The sequence below is a fragment of the Durio zibethinus genome, chromosome 23 (assembly GCF_047325235.1).
Source record: "Durio zibethinus cultivar Kanyao isolate XHJ-2024 chromosome 23, ASM4732523v1, whole genome shotgun sequence".
Classification (NCBI taxonomy): Eukaryota; Viridiplantae; Streptophyta; class Magnoliopsida; order Malvales; family Malvaceae; genus Durio; species Durio zibethinus.
This window is the reverse complement of record NC_143184.1, coordinates 1,077,835-1,094,554: the sequence shown is the minus strand read 5'-3', so window position 1 is coordinate 1,094,554 and position 16,720 is coordinate 1,077,835. Positions and strand designations below refer to the sequence as shown.

At 36.8% G+C, this 16,720-nt stretch overlaps 2 protein-coding genes and 1 pseudogene across 5 annotated transcripts; 1 reads left to right on the top strand and 2 right to left on the bottom strand.

Moving 5' to 3' along the window:
• Positions 1 to 969: 969 nt before the first annotated feature.
• Positions 970 to 2,108, bottom strand: LOC111313268 (cyclin-U2-1-like). The gene is made up of 2 exons (XM_022913929.2): positions 1,690 to 2,108; positions 970 to 1,562 (listed from the first exon to the last, which is right to left on the bottom strand). Exons 1-2 carry the CDS (start codon positions 2,094 to 2,096, stop codon positions 1,298 to 1,300), a joined length of 672 nt encoding a protein of 223 aa, XP_022769664.1. The 5' UTR covers positions 2,097 to 2,108; the 3' UTR covers positions 970 to 1,297.
• A 4,435-nt stretch (positions 2,109 to 6,543) lies between these two features.
• Positions 6,544 to 10,879, bottom strand: LOC111313267 (transcription factor UNE10-like). 4 transcript variants are annotated; one of them, XM_089752407.1, is made up of 6 exons: positions 10,483 to 10,874; positions 9,636 to 10,362; positions 9,434 to 9,532; positions 9,029 to 9,094; positions 6,963 to 7,328; positions 6,544 to 6,856 (listed from the first exon to the last, which is right to left on the bottom strand). In XM_089752407.1, the coding sequence occupies exons 1-6, from the start codon at positions 10,641 to 10,643 to the stop codon at positions 6,773 to 6,775; spliced, it is 1,503 nt and encodes a 500-aa protein (XP_089608533.1). In that variant the 5' UTR covers positions 10,644 to 10,874; the 3' UTR covers positions 6,544 to 6,772. The 4 variants fall into 4 exon arrangements, with proteins under 4 accessions (XP_089608533.1, XP_022769662.2, XP_089608534.1 ...); XM_022913927.2 differs by having other exon boundaries at positions 9,669 to 10,362; positions 10,483 to 10,872; XM_089752408.1 differs by lacking the exon at positions 9,029 to 9,094 and having other exon boundaries at positions 10,483 to 10,879.
• A 2,911-nt stretch (positions 10,880 to 13,790) lies between these two features.
• Positions 13,791 to 16,157, top strand: LOC111313265 (F-box protein At5g07670-like; annotated as a pseudogene).
• Positions 16,158 to 16,720: the final 563 nt, after the last annotated feature.

Below are 16,720 nucleotides of genomic sequence, written 5' to 3'. Positions count from 1 at the left end.
ATGTAGAGTTTGGAATTGAGCTTGGGAGAAAACAAAAATCAATGGTGCATCTGGGGAGGAGCAAATTCAGGCGAAACTTTCTGGTAAGAAAGAGAGCTGACTTAGAGCTGAATTATTATTAATCACAAATACTCATAATTTATAGCCAAGGAGTGGGTTGATAGGGGACAGCCTTAGTTGTAAGAATTATAGCACACCAATCTATGTAGAAACACTGCTGCCTTACTCCAACTCATTTAATTGTCGTTTTCGACAAAGCCAAGCTTGTACCTTCTTTCTATCTCATTTTCCACTCCCCACTGTTTCATTCACTGCATTTTATGTTATTGGGACTTTGAACTTTTGGTTCCTTCATGCTAATAGATTACTATGAGTTTCGGATTATGGGAGAGACGTTAACTGTCTTTTTCCATGGAAATGGCCATGGTTTTGTTTTAGGGCTACCCTAGCTACCACCGAACCGTACATCATCGTCATTAAAGGACTAACTCTATTCACCAACTGCAACATCTTGATGATAGGGCCCATAGCTCGTCGGTGTGTGGTGCGGCCACATCTTCCAAGAATCAAACATTTCGACTTATTTGGGAATATGATGAACACAGCATTAGGCGCATACCCAAAACTATTAGATTCTGGTTTAGCAATGGCAAAACATGTTTAAGACACTAAAGCTAAATCAAATAAAGTAATGTTTTCTTAAACCAAATAATCATTTCTCAAATTTCACGTTCTTTTTGCGTCCGCCTTCTTTCCTCTTTCCTCTGCGAAAAGTTGTCTTCTGTTTGGTAAACATTATTGTTGTTTGACAATTTTAAATGCGATTTGTTGTAGTAATACGTATTAATTAAAAGCGGTCCGATGTAGGTTTATGTGATGGAGGCCTTCCCTTTTGCTTCAAATCGAGACAACAAGTTTGTTAGATAAAATTAATGTTATTCCTAATTCTACATCCAAGTTTCAACTAACTGGATTTTATTACATAAATAATGTATGCTCTGTTCTGAACACAGGTCATTTTCTACTTAAAACTAGTTAGTTAATGTACCATCCTGTATCACTGGTTTGTTTATGTCAATTTTCACTGTGTTGCCAATGGGCAATGGCCCTTCTAAACTGTGATTGGTTGTAAGTATGTAAGTAAAACGAAAACCATGGGAATGTTAAAAACCATACGATATGGTTATGCTTATACACCACTCCTCTGTACTCAAATAAACCATCACATATTTATACATCGAATCTGTACAAAACCAAAAGCAAAATAGGGAGAATGAAAATTGCCTCAATGATACAATTACAACATAATGCGAGCAATCTGGTTGTATCTTCTTTCTTCATTTTGTCTTGATTTGATTTCTTCAGCACATCTTAGAGTCCTCTCAATGTGGTATCCTCCTCCAATGCTAACTTCCCTTTCCAAGTGACAGCAGTAGCTCTCGAACACACTCACATTTACATGCAACTTGAAACCCATCAAGAATAAAAATTCAAGCTCCAAGTTATTTAATTCGTTTATCGTCAATCCTCCCACTCGCGCAAAGTACGAATTTCTGTAATTCCTGATCAACAAAAAACACCAATACTATCAGAAGTGTAATAGATTTGCTTCCTTTCCCTTTTAGTATTATCATCTGTCAACATGCCGAGCAAAGAAAAAGGTAAAAAAGAAGGGGAAACAATACTCACATGTCTTCAACGTACTTGGAAGCCACCATGATGGTTATAATGAGAAGCCTATGTACATTTCTTGTATCAATCCGAAACCTTGGATTTGACTGGCAAAACCGATCAAGATATACATATGCAACCACATAAACTGATGGTCCGGCTTTGGTGTATCGGAAGATTCTCTCTAGGTAGGATTGAATTGTCATGTCTGGTGTCTCATGGCAATCAAAAACTCTGCTTCTGAAATCCTTTGTCAGCGCCGATTTACAATTCTTGGAAATCCTTTCGTTTCTTGCCATTGTTCTCTCAATAAGAGAAGCAAGAACTGATATCACCAGTGGGATGTTTGCATTATTCTGATAGGAATATGAGTAAAGATCGGATCGAAGCTTTCTTGGAGAGATTGTAAGGGAAGATGCTGCCATTTCTGTGAGTTAAAAAACGTTCTTCTCTGTATGTGGTCACACGGAGAAGATTATGCTAATGAGCTTGAAATCTGAGAGAAAATGAAGGGGAAACCTAAGCTGTAGGGTGTTGAAAAAAGGGTGAGGTTTAATGAGGATCTATATTAAGGGGGCTTGAGTTGGTAACGTAAAGAAAGATGAAGAAGATCAGAATGACCTGGTTTAGATAATTAGCTGTGACAGTGTATAAAGAGAGAGAAATGACATTATTTTGGGCCATTTGGAAGGTGGGTGGAAGCCAAGATACGTGACACCAGTATCATTTTCTTAAATATTTGAATGTTTCCTTCTTGTAAAGTTACAGTACAGACAAACCAGCTAAGCTTTCAACATTATAAAATCACCCAATTTTCTGTATCCCTAACCACCCCTTTGGTCCAAAAAAATAGAGCTCGCCGACAGTGCATCGAAGGGAAAGGATGGGCATGAAAGGAAGGACCTTAGTAGCTTCCCTGGTCAGGCTTGGACCCACAGAAAACTAGAAGGCATTTATGGTTGTAGATGTACTTGGCCTTAAGATTCGTGTCCTCTGAAATCCAAAAGGACTCTGGTCCAAGAGGGCGGCCTCTCTGTTACACGTGCAGTAGCTAATTGGTTTTCTACTTGTGGTGGTACTCCGTGCAATTTTGGTTGATTTCCAGTCAATTGTTTACCAGATCATGCTTCATTTTGCTGATCTAAGATTAGAATTTTCACTTCAAAAATCTTGAATTTTTTCTTTTTCCCTTAAAATTTTCTGCATATTTTGCATGTTACTTTGAAGCCAACCGACACTAAATTCAACTCTTTATATTGATCTATCAGGATGACTTACCATGAAGATAACAAAAGTAATTTTCCAATCGATATCTTCAAAATATGAAAGTGTAAGTTGACAGTTAATTAATAATAGGTGAGAAAGAAGTCCTAACGTATACTTGTATATACCATGATTTCTTATATTAGTACCAATTATTATAACAATAACAATAATAAATATATAACTATATTTTGTAATTATGCAAGTGGCGAAAACCTAAAATGACCACTATGGTTAATCACCGTTGGTTAGATCGATCGCCATTCTTCAATGTGATCCACAATTTTTGTTGAAATGAAATCTTGTCTGAAAATGATTTGGACTATCAGAATCTTACAGATCGTTGATTTTGCCACAAAGTTGTCTTTCTAAATTCTAATCTTTCTCAATGAGTAGAGAAGGGGAAAAGTTGTTTTTGAGTTGCTGCTACCATACACACGTCTTCTTTTTCTTTTGAAGGAAAAAATTTGTTCCCACATTTTTCCTTGATTTGCAAAATAACAAATCAAGCCTATAGGCCATTACTTTTAGGATCTGACAAGGGAGCCCATACCAAGCCTCAAGGCACTTCTATACCTCCCTGAGGGTTAAAGCCTGAATGAAATTAGCCCAAGTTGGGCCTAGAGAATTTGTTTTCTAGGCCAAACCTAACCCATAGGCCACAAAATTTTGGGCTTTTTGCACAAATAAGATAATGGGCATCAAATGTTCAGGACAAAAGGGGGATCAAGGCCCAGGACCAAGTCTCCTTCTCAGGTGCAAATATATATACGAAAAAAATGGTGTGCTCTGGTTTTTACTTATTATTTTTAGACGAAATAAATGTGTTTAACTATTTATATATTCATTGTCATTCCCTCTTACTTTCTGTGGGATTCGAAAGAGTAAAATTTTTATTCTCTTACTCCATCCATACCTTTTATCGTTCTCAAACAATGTAAAAAGGCTTAAAGTTTGAAAAAGAAGAAAAGAAAAAGGGGAATTTTAATTACTACAAAAGAGCTGAGGTCAGTGATTGTGTAACGAAAATGAATATGATCCACAGGCCACGTAGGATATGATCTTCCGACCCACGAGATTTCTTTTGGATGAATTAAGGAATAATAGCCGTATATGAAAAAACATTTCAGCAAGCCTTTCTAATAGTGACCAACTCTGTTGGGATCAGCTAAAAATGTTCCAAAAGCATCTCCTTAAGAGTTACAAGCTATTGGTTCTTGGTTGGGTCCAGTACATGAATTTTACAAGACCAAGTCGCCATTTTTTGACAATGTGACAATCGTTTGACACATCAACATCCGGTACCATTCCTACTCCTCGAATAACAAAAGCAAAACGCCATCAACTTGGCTGCCAGCATTGCTTTGGTTCTCAGGATTTGCAAGTTTTCCTCCCATTTGCTTCTATCGTTTTTCCTTTTGTTCCTTTTCATCTCTCATTAAAGAGGTATTATTGCTTGACCATGGTGAGTGATAGAAGAGCAAAGAGATTGGCACCAAGCAGGCATTAGAACAATTCTTATGATGGGACAGAACAAATATGCGCATTCGAAGGAACATTTATAACATTCTCCAAATGAGGGAAAACAATTATGCATGGATATAAGTTATGTTCTTTTGCTTTCAAGTTGCAAAGATGTCATGAAGCATACGATTCCTCCTTCCGTTACATCTATTTCCCTTTTGTCACCTCTTCTTTTTTCCTTCATTTTCTTTTTTAATGCTTTTCAATGGATTGAGTTGGTAGGGGACAGTCACTCAAACACGATATAGAAATAGGATCTTTCTACTTAAGGCCTAAAGACCCTTTCATCTTTCATCCATAAAAATTATAAGACTTTTTTATATGTGATATTAAATTATATAATAAGATATAGTCTTCTCTTGTTATATTAAGTATTAACTTATCCAATTCATAATTTGAACTCTATTTTAAAATAAAATCTTAAAATTTTATAGGAGATTCACATTGATATCCATGAATACTCTTAAAAATTGAACAATAAGAATTGACAAATTCGTTAATAATTATATATATATATATAATATATATATATATAAATGAACATTTCTGAAAAAAAAAAAAGTAGTAAATTTGTCATTGAAAGTGAAATATCAGCCTTACATCAACAAAGAACAAAAGTTTTGTTCAGTTCATTATGATAAGTTTTTCTACTATTCTATTGAACTCATATGATAAATGAATGTTTGACTTTATCTAGAAACATATATTTATATTTCATAGAAAAACAATAGAACCTTAGTAACGCCTCAAAATAGTTTTGACGTGATGGAGCAGCAAATTAGTAAGAGTTTGATATGATGACTGAGAAATTCAAAGTGCTCGAAATTGAGATTAATTATTTTAGGTGGGGAATAGGGCTAGATTTTCAACATAAAAGCATGTGTGGTGATCTCATCGTCCAAGCGTTTCATTCTCCAATCATACATGATACACTCTTATCTATCTTTTAAATAAGGATGTTATAACAGCTAAATGCCAAGTCTTTTGGGGTCATTTGTTGAAAAGGAGCATAATTTCTTCACATTTTTCTGCAAATAAAGAACAAATTAAACAAAAAAACAAGCTATCTCATTCTTAATCATCGACTATATATCTTGCTGATTAATTCTATAAGATGTAAATATTGTTTTGTTTAATTTAAAGTGGAGAAGATTGAATCTTCGTGTAATTATTTATTTTTATTTAAAAAAATAAATTCAAATCTTGGTTTTTTTAATAAAAAAGTCATGTTCTAACCAATTGAGCGAATTCGATCATGTAATTAAACAGAGAAAATGTGTCTTGGAAGTAGTTTATATTGCATATGAACAAAACCCAAAATGCAAGCAGCTGATTCCTCATTTACATACATAGCTGATTTAGTACTAAAATTTCCAGCAGGGTTCCAGAGTGGGGCCAACTTGAGAATCTATGAAATGATGTTGAACCAGTTGATATTAAGTGATTAGTAATTCATACAGAACAACTTGCAGCAGCCTGGATAACGTTTGTGAGGATTTGGTGCACTAGCAAGTCCGACCAAAGACTCAAAAAGAAAGGGCAAATGTGAAAGGCAAAACCCACCCCTCCAAGAAAAATCTATTATCGGCTTGAAAATAGGCATTTCTCATGATTTTGTTCAAAAGGCCAATGTCATTCACAATATGGCAAATGATAATTTGTGTGGAACCCATTGGAACAAACGTTTGGTGACTCCCAAATACAAGTTGACAAATGAGCATCCAATCATTCAAATGTTCATCTTTTAATGAACATTTCACATTAGATGTCTCCCAAAGGAATTGGAAATCGACAACAATACTTCAGATATTGGTTTTGAATATCCACCATTAAATTACAGTTAGCAGACGATCCCATGATCAAATTTGCGTTTCTACTATGTATGTCATCAATGATGAGAATGGAATGCCTTGTTTCAAAAAGATTTGATTGCTGGCTTGCATGCTTAATTACATTATTTTCAATGCTAAAATATTACAGGATTCTAAGTTTTTGCACAGAATTGAACAACCTTCGTTTAGCTCCAATTAAGCATATGACATATGGAAACTTCGAAAGATGAAATTTTTTACACTAAATACAAGGTTGAGGAAAGGGAAAAATTGGAAGCTCTTGGCTCATAGTAACCATGATATTACAAATCCAAAGAAAAAATTTTGCATCAAACTTACCACCCACACGCTTTGTAATTATCAAGAAATTATAAATAACTACAAGAACTAGATCGTACCAAAACCCTTTGCAAGTGTAAGAATTAAAACCCAAGTTCAGGTTTTTGCATACAAAAACGTAGCTAGCAGTAAAGGCAAGAAGCTTAGCTCTTAGAACCAGAAGCCGGAGGTTGTTGCATCTGCTGATACATGGCGGCCATTCGACTGTAAGCATCCATGGTCATCGGCTGCAACAAATTTGTAATCAATTAAATAGCCAATATGTATATCATTGTAATTTATAAATCTCACATTCATCTAGATTATTTTAAGATTAATCTTAAAATATGCTACCTGCGATTGGCACGCAAGGAATGCGGATAGGGGGTCTGGCATTACAGCTGCTGAGGCAGCTTGTAGTCGGTCACCAGAGCCATCCCAAGAAGTCATGGTCATGAAAGGATTAGGCAGAACAGGAGAGATGCCGCTGACGTTTGGCCGGCCCATGGGGTTCATGTCCATGAAACCCATGCCCATCCCCATCCCCATCCGCATCCCCATTCCCATCCCCATTGGGGCCATCATTGACATTTGGAGTTGCTGTTGCATTGTCATAGGCAACATCATTGGTGGTATGTTAAACCGACTCATTATTTGAACTTGTGCTTGTAGTTGTTTCAGATATTCAATCACTTCGTCTAGCATTGAAGCTTTGTCGGTCTGTAATGAAATACAATTAATCTAGTAAAATCAGTAACTTAGAAGCATAAAGCATCAAAATCGCTATAGTTTTGAATTTGTAATTTGTAAATATTGAGAAATCTCATCGAGAAAGGTACACAGGAAATAAGGAAAACATTCTTCAAAGAACCATGTTCATATGCATGCATGCTTTATTCTGTTACACTCCCATACTGCCAAACATGCAGAGCATCAAAGGCCCTGCTAACTATGATTATCAGAAATCTGTTTTAATTTGCAGTTCTATAATTCCTAAGGGCAAAAAATGAAGTTGAGGTGCTTGTGAACTCAAATGTGAGGGTTTTCCTGGTTAGTTATACACTGAAACTTAATTCCAGTAAGACTTGAACCATTCAATATTTTCATGCTTGGTTCCCCTTTTCCGAACAAAAATTGTAGTATTAATCAAAAGGTGAACACAAACAAAACCCTGCGTCACATAGTGCACCGCACAGTTCTTCAAGTCCTTTTAATTAACGTACAATCAGATAGTGAAAAAAAGACAAATCTCTCCCAACCGTAATATATGTCACTATGTTTTGCATGCATGACCGACTCGCCAAGGCGTGTACACCAAACTACTTCTCTGTACCATTATTTGCAGTTAATATAGATTAGAATCATGGCAATGACAGATTTCAGACATGCCCAAGAGCAACAGGGGCCTACCATGAAAGGGTATTTATGTGGTAGCAGGTGATTGTCTCCACACCAAACAACCTTCTGTCTTGTTGTCCCCATGGCAAATTAGTTTATGTGGCCTAGGATCATTGAAACAGCCCAAAAATTCCCACAGCCACTTGAACCAAAAATGGTTTTGGTCCACATTTTATATCGTTCTATATTATGTCTGCAGCAGTCTAGGGAAGACTAATCTGAGAAATTGGGATCTTCTAATCATGTGAAGTATATAATGTTGTATACATTGATTCAAAAGATAGTTTCCAACTTTCTATATTGCTATCTCTTGGACTTGGGTTTTCTAACTACCAAGAATGGGTAAATAGCTAGTACATAACTGCTCCAAAACAAGCAATCGGGACAAGGATCAAATCTGATGTCAGTGGATCAACTTAGACTAGATAGCATCTAGTATAGGTAATTCTCCATTGGAACAGATCCAAAAGACGAAAGTATAGTATCTTTTATTTAGTTGATAAAATATTTATTCCATGGAAAACCCCAAAAACAAAAAAGTATCTAAGTCGAGGATAAGGATTAAGGAAGACCTCAAAATAAAAGAAGCCTCCGCCCACAAAAATTATTAAGTGAGAGACTGACAGTGAAGGGCAGGAAGAAGACTTCGTCAGCTTTTTTGTTATGTTTTTCTTCTATTATGTACGTAAGGTGGGTCCTTTTTACTTGTTATCATCTGGTATCCTATAGGCTATAGAATATAGATAAGCCTCCAAATCTTTTTATTTTTTGAGCTTTTTACGAAGCAATTGGTACTAGTTTATAACAAAAGCATAAAAGTAATCCTACCGTACTGTATTGAGATGGCAATATCACTCCAAATATGGAAAATTGTGGAAAATAAACGTCATGAGAACTCAGATAATCCACTCAACTACTGTACTCGAGCTTTTGACCACCGCGAAAATTTTGCAGAGATTTAGTTGTTGCTACTCGTCTGCTTACTAGTATCAACATAAAAAGCAGAGATCAAAATTTCGTACCTTGCTAGAATTGGGTACGAGTTTCTGCAACGTTTTCATCCTTTGATTTATCTTATCTCTCCTTTTCTGGGGAAACCCAAAAAATAATGTAAATACTCCTTATAAAGAAGAAAATGAATACTACTGTTACAGCGTACCAACGATGGTATTTAATTATTTATACAGTATACTCTTGAAAAGTCAAGTTTCTTGCTTTATCCTTTTCACTGTCGCCACTAGCCTGATCGAATCCAATCATTGACAGTGATCATCAGCTTGGTGTCTCATTGATGAAGACAATTATAACCACCATTTTCTTAATCAAATTTTATGGAGTAATATTCAATATGATTAACAGAACAACTACATTGGAGTTTTATATTTTATTTTATTTTCTTAAATTCCTTTGAGGGAGAGAGAGCATACACGTTCAGACTGGTTATGGATAGCAGCAGCCCTGCTCCTTTTAGTTGAAACTGAAGATTTCATTGTTTCCTTCTTCTTGGCTTCCTCACCTGCCTCCCTCTTTAGCAAAACAAACATAAAAAAATTAAAAAAAAAAAAAGAAGAAGAGAAGGTTTTTTCAATATTTTTGTAAAAATAAAGCAAAGAAACTCAAAGTACATACACATGCAATAATAAATATTGAAAAGATCTTTGCCTGGGGTCTACTGTGACAGACAGAGTCATGATCATCAGCAGTGGTAGCCTTGGTACAGTGTTTTGCAGAGCTTGTATTTTCAGGGGAACCAAGGGAAGTAGAAGTGAAACCCACACCCAAATCTTTCTCATACGTATCAACAGTCACGTGCTGGCCATCTCTTCCAAACGTGGCACTGGCGCTTGCACTTTGTTCCTTTCTGCTCCACTCTGGTGTTACTCGAACACGCGCCGCCAGTGCGGGTTTCCCCGTGAGGATCACCTCGTCGTCTTGGGTACCAGCTGCCCCACTACAGGATCCCACCTTAGTGGAGCATCCCACCACGCAAGTGCCTCCAAGCCCTGGTATAGATTCCATCACGTGCGTGGCCCGGTCCTCGGACCTGTTCGAGCAAGGAACCAAAGCATCCATGGTCTTGGTGGCTGAGGACGCCGCTGCCGCGGCTGCAGCACGGTGGTGGTCCAACCAGGGTACAATCTCATCGCCGCCGCCATTAAGAGAAGCCTTATGATATGGAAAGCGAGTGGCCTGGTTCACTATGGACTCCAAAGTGCCACTAGCGCGTGGCTTATCCCAAGTGTACTTAGGGGAAGAGGTGGAATTAAGTAGTTTGACCGGCACTCGTGGCGGACCTAAACTGTGCATGGTTAGTTGGCCATTTTCCCATGTTAATTCTGCTACTTCATAGTCTAACCTGCAAATTAAGTAAATCACAAACATCAACAAAAAGTAAAATTGGTAAATTTACAGTCACACGTATGTAAATACGCGTAGATAAAGAAACAAGCTGAAAGATAAAGAGATGAATTTTTACATGGGAACATCAGGGGTAGTAGAATTGGAGTTGGAACGGAGGGAGTGGCGTGCAGTGGCAGGATTGTCGTCGAGATCCCAACTGGGAACACACCGACTCATTTTAACAGCACTTACCGGGAGTACTACCAGTGATTGCTGTCTTAGAGGAACTTGTCCCATCCGTTTTGCTTCACAATTTTCATGTTTCAGACAAGCGATATATATATTTGGGTCTCTTTTTTTTTTTTTTTTTTCCTATTCACGTTGTTGTTGTTGTTCAACTCATAATAGGATTTGAGAATGGAGTCATTGAGTGGTACTGAAAAAAATAAATGCCTTCCCTAGCCTTTATTATCGTGGAGATGAGAATCACAATCAATTGAAGAAAGAGAGAGAGAGAGAGAGAGAGAGAGAGAGAGAGATTCTGGTCCATATATAGTGAAAAAGAAAATGTGGAAACGCTTAAAATAAAAATAAATAAATATAAGGTACGAAATAATGGTGGGTAACTACATATATCAAGCTAATATCCATGGGAGATAGCCACAGAAAAAGAGGGTCAAAGAAAAGAAAGCTAGGAAACAAAGGGGAAACTCCAAAATTAATATCGAATGCAATTGTGGTGCGGGATAACGGCACGCACATTGAACAGTCAGAGAACGGAGGCGATTGAGTGAGCTGTTCACCGAAACAGCGCGTGGAGAACTGTAATTTTGACTCATCAACTGTACTGTCACGCGCAAAAGCTCTACTGGTGAGAGGTAACAGGATCTAACTATATATATACGGAAAAATAATTAAGAACCTTTGTTCAGATAATGGCTCTTCCCACCAAATTTCTACCATTGTTCAATTTGGAACTATGAATGTTCTTTGAAACATTTATTGCATCTGATCTGAGGCATAGAGTTCCTCGCTTTCTGGTTAATCTGTGACTCTATCATTACCAGTCTTCTTATGATCAAACGGGGTCCATTCTCCATATAGCAAAGATAAGATGAGTCATACAGCCCAAAACTGGCGAAGAACTGAAGTTGAAATGTTGTTGCAGGCTGTCAGTTTAAACTGTGAAGTTGATTAACTATCGAACTATTTGGTGTGTCTAGATTTTTTTAAAGAAAACTACTCTTTTGTGAAACATATTTTCAACGATTTGTGGTGATTAATGCTGCTATGTCAGTACTGTATTCTGGTCATTGCTTGGTTTTTTTGGGTAAAAAATCAGCCCTCAAAGGAACAGGAATTAAATCTAATAAAATATCTGATTTTTAGCTAAATGCATGCGAGGGAAAAATAATGGTCCAGAGATACCGACAGTCGGGCTTCAATGAGGCCTGATTCATAATTTCCATGATGTTTACCTGCTCAATGCCTTGAGTTGCATGGATATTCCAGGGTCCAAAGATTAATCACGGGAGAGCAAACCTTGACTAATAAATTCAGGAACACTTTCTATTTTCTATGATCGCCTTATTGATATCGAGGACTCTATTGAAGTTTGAGTCTTTGCTTGAACCCTTCAACTATAGATTGATTTCATGTAAACCCTTCAGGATACAAGGATGAAGGGGGTGAAAACATCATGCATTTTTTCACTTCAAGGATTGACACTCCAGAATCTCACTCTAACCACCTTCGACATGCCACTTGAAAAAGCTGCACAGTATCTAAAATCTCTATAATACAGCCAACGCAAACAAACTACCTATATTATTCTTTATGAATATTGAAATAATGTTTTCTTAATTATATAACTAATGTCCTGTATTATCGGCGAGGGTGGCCAACCCAGTGGAAACTCACTCTCTCTGCAGTGAACCCCGTATTGTTAGGAGCCAAAACACCACTAACATTCACCGCCCTGGACCCCTAATTGCTTGATATGAACTTCACTCTCTTGTTCCATGCAATTGAACGTGTTAACCTTAGACGTTAGATCGTTGAAACCAATTCCAAACTTGTACCAAACGACACGAATGTTATATTTATTGATGATATTTGATGTAATAAATTCACCAATGTATCATAGTGGATTGCCAAAGGATTTGTACTGGCAGCTGGGCCACGCACTTTTTAACCAAAAGAATATGAAAAATGTCCTGCAATTGTATGTGCTCATAACAGGTTCTGTAGTCAACAGGGTCTATATGGGCTTTGCCTTTGCCCCACCATGGTTGTGCCCATTTATTGTAGTACTAGTATACCACTTGAGTTTAACGCAGAACTCATTGCTTAGGTTATAATGAACTTCTCCATCCTGCCAGGCCCATAAATTGCAGTAAAATGGCAAAGGAAATTCCAGCTACCAATTGCAGTATAAGCAAGATTCACTTAAATGCAGTTTGTCGAACATGGAAGCACTTATTTCATCTCTGTCATACACTATTGGACGTACGAAACTTCATTGTCTAAAGAAATCCTTACAAAATCTATACAAAAAGATGACATATTACACCTATAACATAAACAAACCAAAATTGAAATTAAATAGTTTCAAAGCTCAAGCCATATCAATGACTAATAATTTGATAAACTCAAAAAGAAAGAACCTATGAATATCTCATCACTCAAAATTATTTTCTGTTTGAGGATTTCTTATGACTAATGACCCCTTTTTTTTTTTTTTTTTGCTTTTCTTGAAAAATGCCTTTTCTTCTTTTTTTTTTTTTTCATAATTAAAAAATTGTTGGGAAAAGGTGGAACAAAATCTTATCCGCCGATAAAGTAGTTACTCATATCACACATTACAAGAGACAAAAGCGTTAAAAGTACACCAGTGTTATTGTGGCAAACATAAGACAGGATTCAGTTACACATCATTTCCATATAGTATTGTACTAACAAAAAAGGATGAAGCAGGTTTCAGATTATACCAAATTACCATGCCTCCAACTCTAATCACCCTATAGAATTACGCCACGTCATTCCAAACATATCCATTTTGCTAACGTGGCACCTCTATATATATAAAACGAAAAGGATTTGCTTGAAGAATTTGTAACATTGTACAACCCACAATCCAATGAAAAGAAAAAATGGTTATGTTTCAGTTGGGAATCAAAATACCAGTTATGGAACATGGGGAAACTACAGAAAAAGAGAAGCAAAAACTTACTTCAATTAGACAAAAATAAAGCAGATTAACTGATACGTACAATAATTATTTGAGTTTTGGATTTGATTTTTCAAATGTTTTCTTTTTAAAGCAAAAAAGAAAAACCTAAATCCTTAGGAAATGTCACATTCACCAGGATCACCAAATTCCACCAAGACCCTAACCCTAGCCTTATCCCTAATTCTGACCATTATTACGATAAAAACTTAAACTTAAAGCCATCACCAAAAGCCAAGAGTAGGCCAGGGGCTCGAAGCATACCGGACATTTGGTTCAAAAAACAAGCTCTAAGGCATGTTATTTACAAGATGCAGCAGCAGTTCCACCGACCTCTCAGCAGCACCCCATCAACTTCGCCGCCATCCGAGCTTGATTTAACGTCGTATCAATCACTTTCCTTCGACCCAACCGCACCGGATTTCATCTCCCTCCTCTCCGACGAACTCCTCCTTAAAATATTCTCCAAGCTTCCCATATCTCAACGTGTCTCCAATTCCTTGGTAGGCAAACGTTGGTTGTACCTTAATGGCCGGTTGGTGCAATCACTTATAGTTACAGATTGGTCGTTTGTTACTTCGGGTAGGGTTTTAAACCGGTTTCCCAATCCCACCGATTTAGACATCGTCCGTTCGTGTATTCGGATGCCAAAAAACTCTGGCATTTTAGTAACTCACAAAACAATGTCGGTTAATGTCGATACTAGTTTTACTCCCAATGGATTTATCGAATAAACGGCGTTGTTGCCATCAAATGAGGTTGATCAAGGGCTTATAATGATAGCCGAAAAGTACCCGAATTTGCAGAGATTTGTGGCGATTGGGGCAAACGAAGAAGGGTTGCTAAGACTTGCGGAGGAGTGCTCTACATTGCAAGAATTGGAGCTACATTGTTGAGGGGATTCGGCTTTGAAGGGTATTTCGGGGATTAAAAATTTACAGGTGGTGAAATTGATTGGGTTTATTGATGGGTTTTACAATTCCATAATTTCAGATATTGGGTTAACGTTATTAGCTCAAGGGTGTAGAAGGTTAGTCAAGCTCGAGCTTTGTGGATGTGAAGGGAGCTATGATAGGATTAAGGCAATAGGGCAACGTTGTCAAATGCATGAAGAATTGAGCCTTTTTGATCATAGAATGGACGGTGGGTGATTAGCTGGGCTTTCGTTTTGCGGGAATTTGAAGACTTTGAGGCTTAAGTCTTGTAAAAGTATTGATAAGAGTGCCGAGGCGGATGAGCATTTGTGGTCTTGTTTGACTCTTGAAGAGTTGCAATTGCGGCGCTGTCAAATTCGGGATAAGCAAAGTATTAAAGCTTTGTTTTTGGTTTGCGAGAACGTTAGTGATATTGTTTTACAGAATTGTTGGGGTTTGGAGGATGATGTGTTTAGCCTTGCAAGTATTTGTAGGTACGAGACTTCTTGTCATTTCGATTAGCATCATCTTTTTTTTTTTTTTACTTGGATTATTGTAGTTCATGTTTATTTTCGGATTCTGGTTTCAAATGATATATGTATCAATATATTGCTGTTTCCATGTTAGCTTATTTGCAACCTCTGATTCCTAGAGAGTACCTGTTTATGTTTCATAGTGCATTAGTGATCAGGTTTCGAAGGGTTTCTTCTTTTAAACAATGGGCACTTTAATCTTGAAATATGACAAGAGGAAATTTTAGGCCTTTGCCAGTTGATTTAATATTAAAATTATTTGCACTAGCATAGCAATAAATTTCTGGAATTTCAGAATTGGATTCCAAATGAACAAGAGGTCATGCCCTTCATTTTGATGATTAGTAGGTTGAAATGTCTCTGTGATATGCTCATTGCTTGCCTTTTGAAATCCCAGCCTGTTTCTTATGTAATTGTCATGTTCAAATAGTTAATAGGAATTTTTGTTGATGATCATGATGCATTCTCAGTTGTCTAGTTTCTTTCATCACTTTTCAATGGATATTCAGTTTGCAACAGTATTTTATTGGAATTCTGACTACCGATTTCTATTTTGCTTTTCCCCACTTTATAGGAAAGTGAAGCTTCTTTCTCTGGAAGGATGCTCATTGCTGACAATAAAAGGTTTGGAGTCGGTAGTGCTTTCTTGGAAAGAGCTTCAGCGATTGAGAGCAATGTCATGTAATAACATTAAGGATACTGAAGTCACACCTGAACTGGCAACCTTATTTTCTGTGCTGAAAGAGTTGAAATGGAGACCAGATTCCCGATCTCTGCTATCATCAAATCTGGCAGGGACTGGAATGGGAAAGAAAGGTGGTACATTCTTCAAGAGGTCAAAGGATTGATTGATCTGCCTGGTGCCATGCATCTGGGTCTCAACTAGTTAATGCTCAGATGAACAAAATAGTAGCTGCAAAAACATCTCCATCCTTTCTATAGTTTAGATGATCTTCATCATGGTGATAACAAAGGAGGATTTGCCATTCTTACACGCATCAAAGCAGTTAAGCAGAGTTGTCTTCTGAATTATTTTAATGATGGATTCCTTCGGTTGTCATAAAACCCAGAATGCAAATGTCAACATCAAGCAAGAATCACATTGTTTATGCATTTTAGTGGTAGGAGTCTTTAACCATGAGTGAGGTTAGATTTTCTAGTTAGTCATCTGACTTTTTAGTTTATATAAACAGAAAGTGTAATAATATAGTTTTACAGTTTTACACTCTCATTTTTCAAACCCATTATAATTGGGATCAGGCTTCTTTGCATTTGATTTCCTTGACAGAATGAATGATCCATTTATTTAGGTTTAATATAATCGACGCTTTTGTTTTTTTGTTTAATATTTTTTATTTTTATTCATAATTTGCTAAAAGCAAAGGAACTTTATCGAACAAATCGCATTATTTTTGGGCATGTTTTGTTTGAGTTTGCTTTTTATACAGTGCCAGTGCAATTTTTTAATTCCCACATATTTACATTGATTTTTAGATTTATTTTTATATGCAAAAAAAAAAAAAGGAAAAAAATCTCAAATTGGGCCAACTTAGCCCATATAGTCTGGGCCCAGTTAGGCCACACAATCGTACGCGTCGGAATCGATGCATGCAGGCAAGTTTGATTCGTACTTTGTCTGGGAATCTATTGATGACGTGGCTAAAACTGATTGGTCAGTGTTGCGTGGAAGTATCCCAC

What these genes read in the sequence shown, in the direction of transcription:
- LOC111313267 (XM_089752407.1), bottom strand. Translation starts at nt 10,643, where the DNA reads ATGGGACAAGTTCCTCTAAGACAGCAATCACTGGTAGTACTCCCGGTA. An exon ending in TCCATAACCAGTCTGAACGT is followed by an intron (nt 9,095 to 9,433) that starts GTATGCTCTCTC and finishes GGGTTTCCCCAG; the next exon opens with AAAAGGAGAGATAAGATAAA. An exon ending in TCCTTGCGTGCCAATCGCAG is followed by an intron (nt 6,857 to 6,962) that starts GTAGCATATTTT and finishes AATTTGTTGCAG; the next exon opens with CCGATGACCATGGATGCTTA.
- LOC111313268 (XM_022913929.2), bottom strand. Translation starts at nt 2,096, where the DNA reads ATGGCAGCATCTTCCCTTACAATCTCTCCAAGAAAGCTTCGATCCGAT. An exon ending in TCCAAGTACGTTGAAGACAT is followed by an intron (nt 1,563 to 1,689) that starts GTGAGTATTGTT and finishes TTTGTTGATCAG; the next exon opens with GAATTACAGAAATTCGTACT.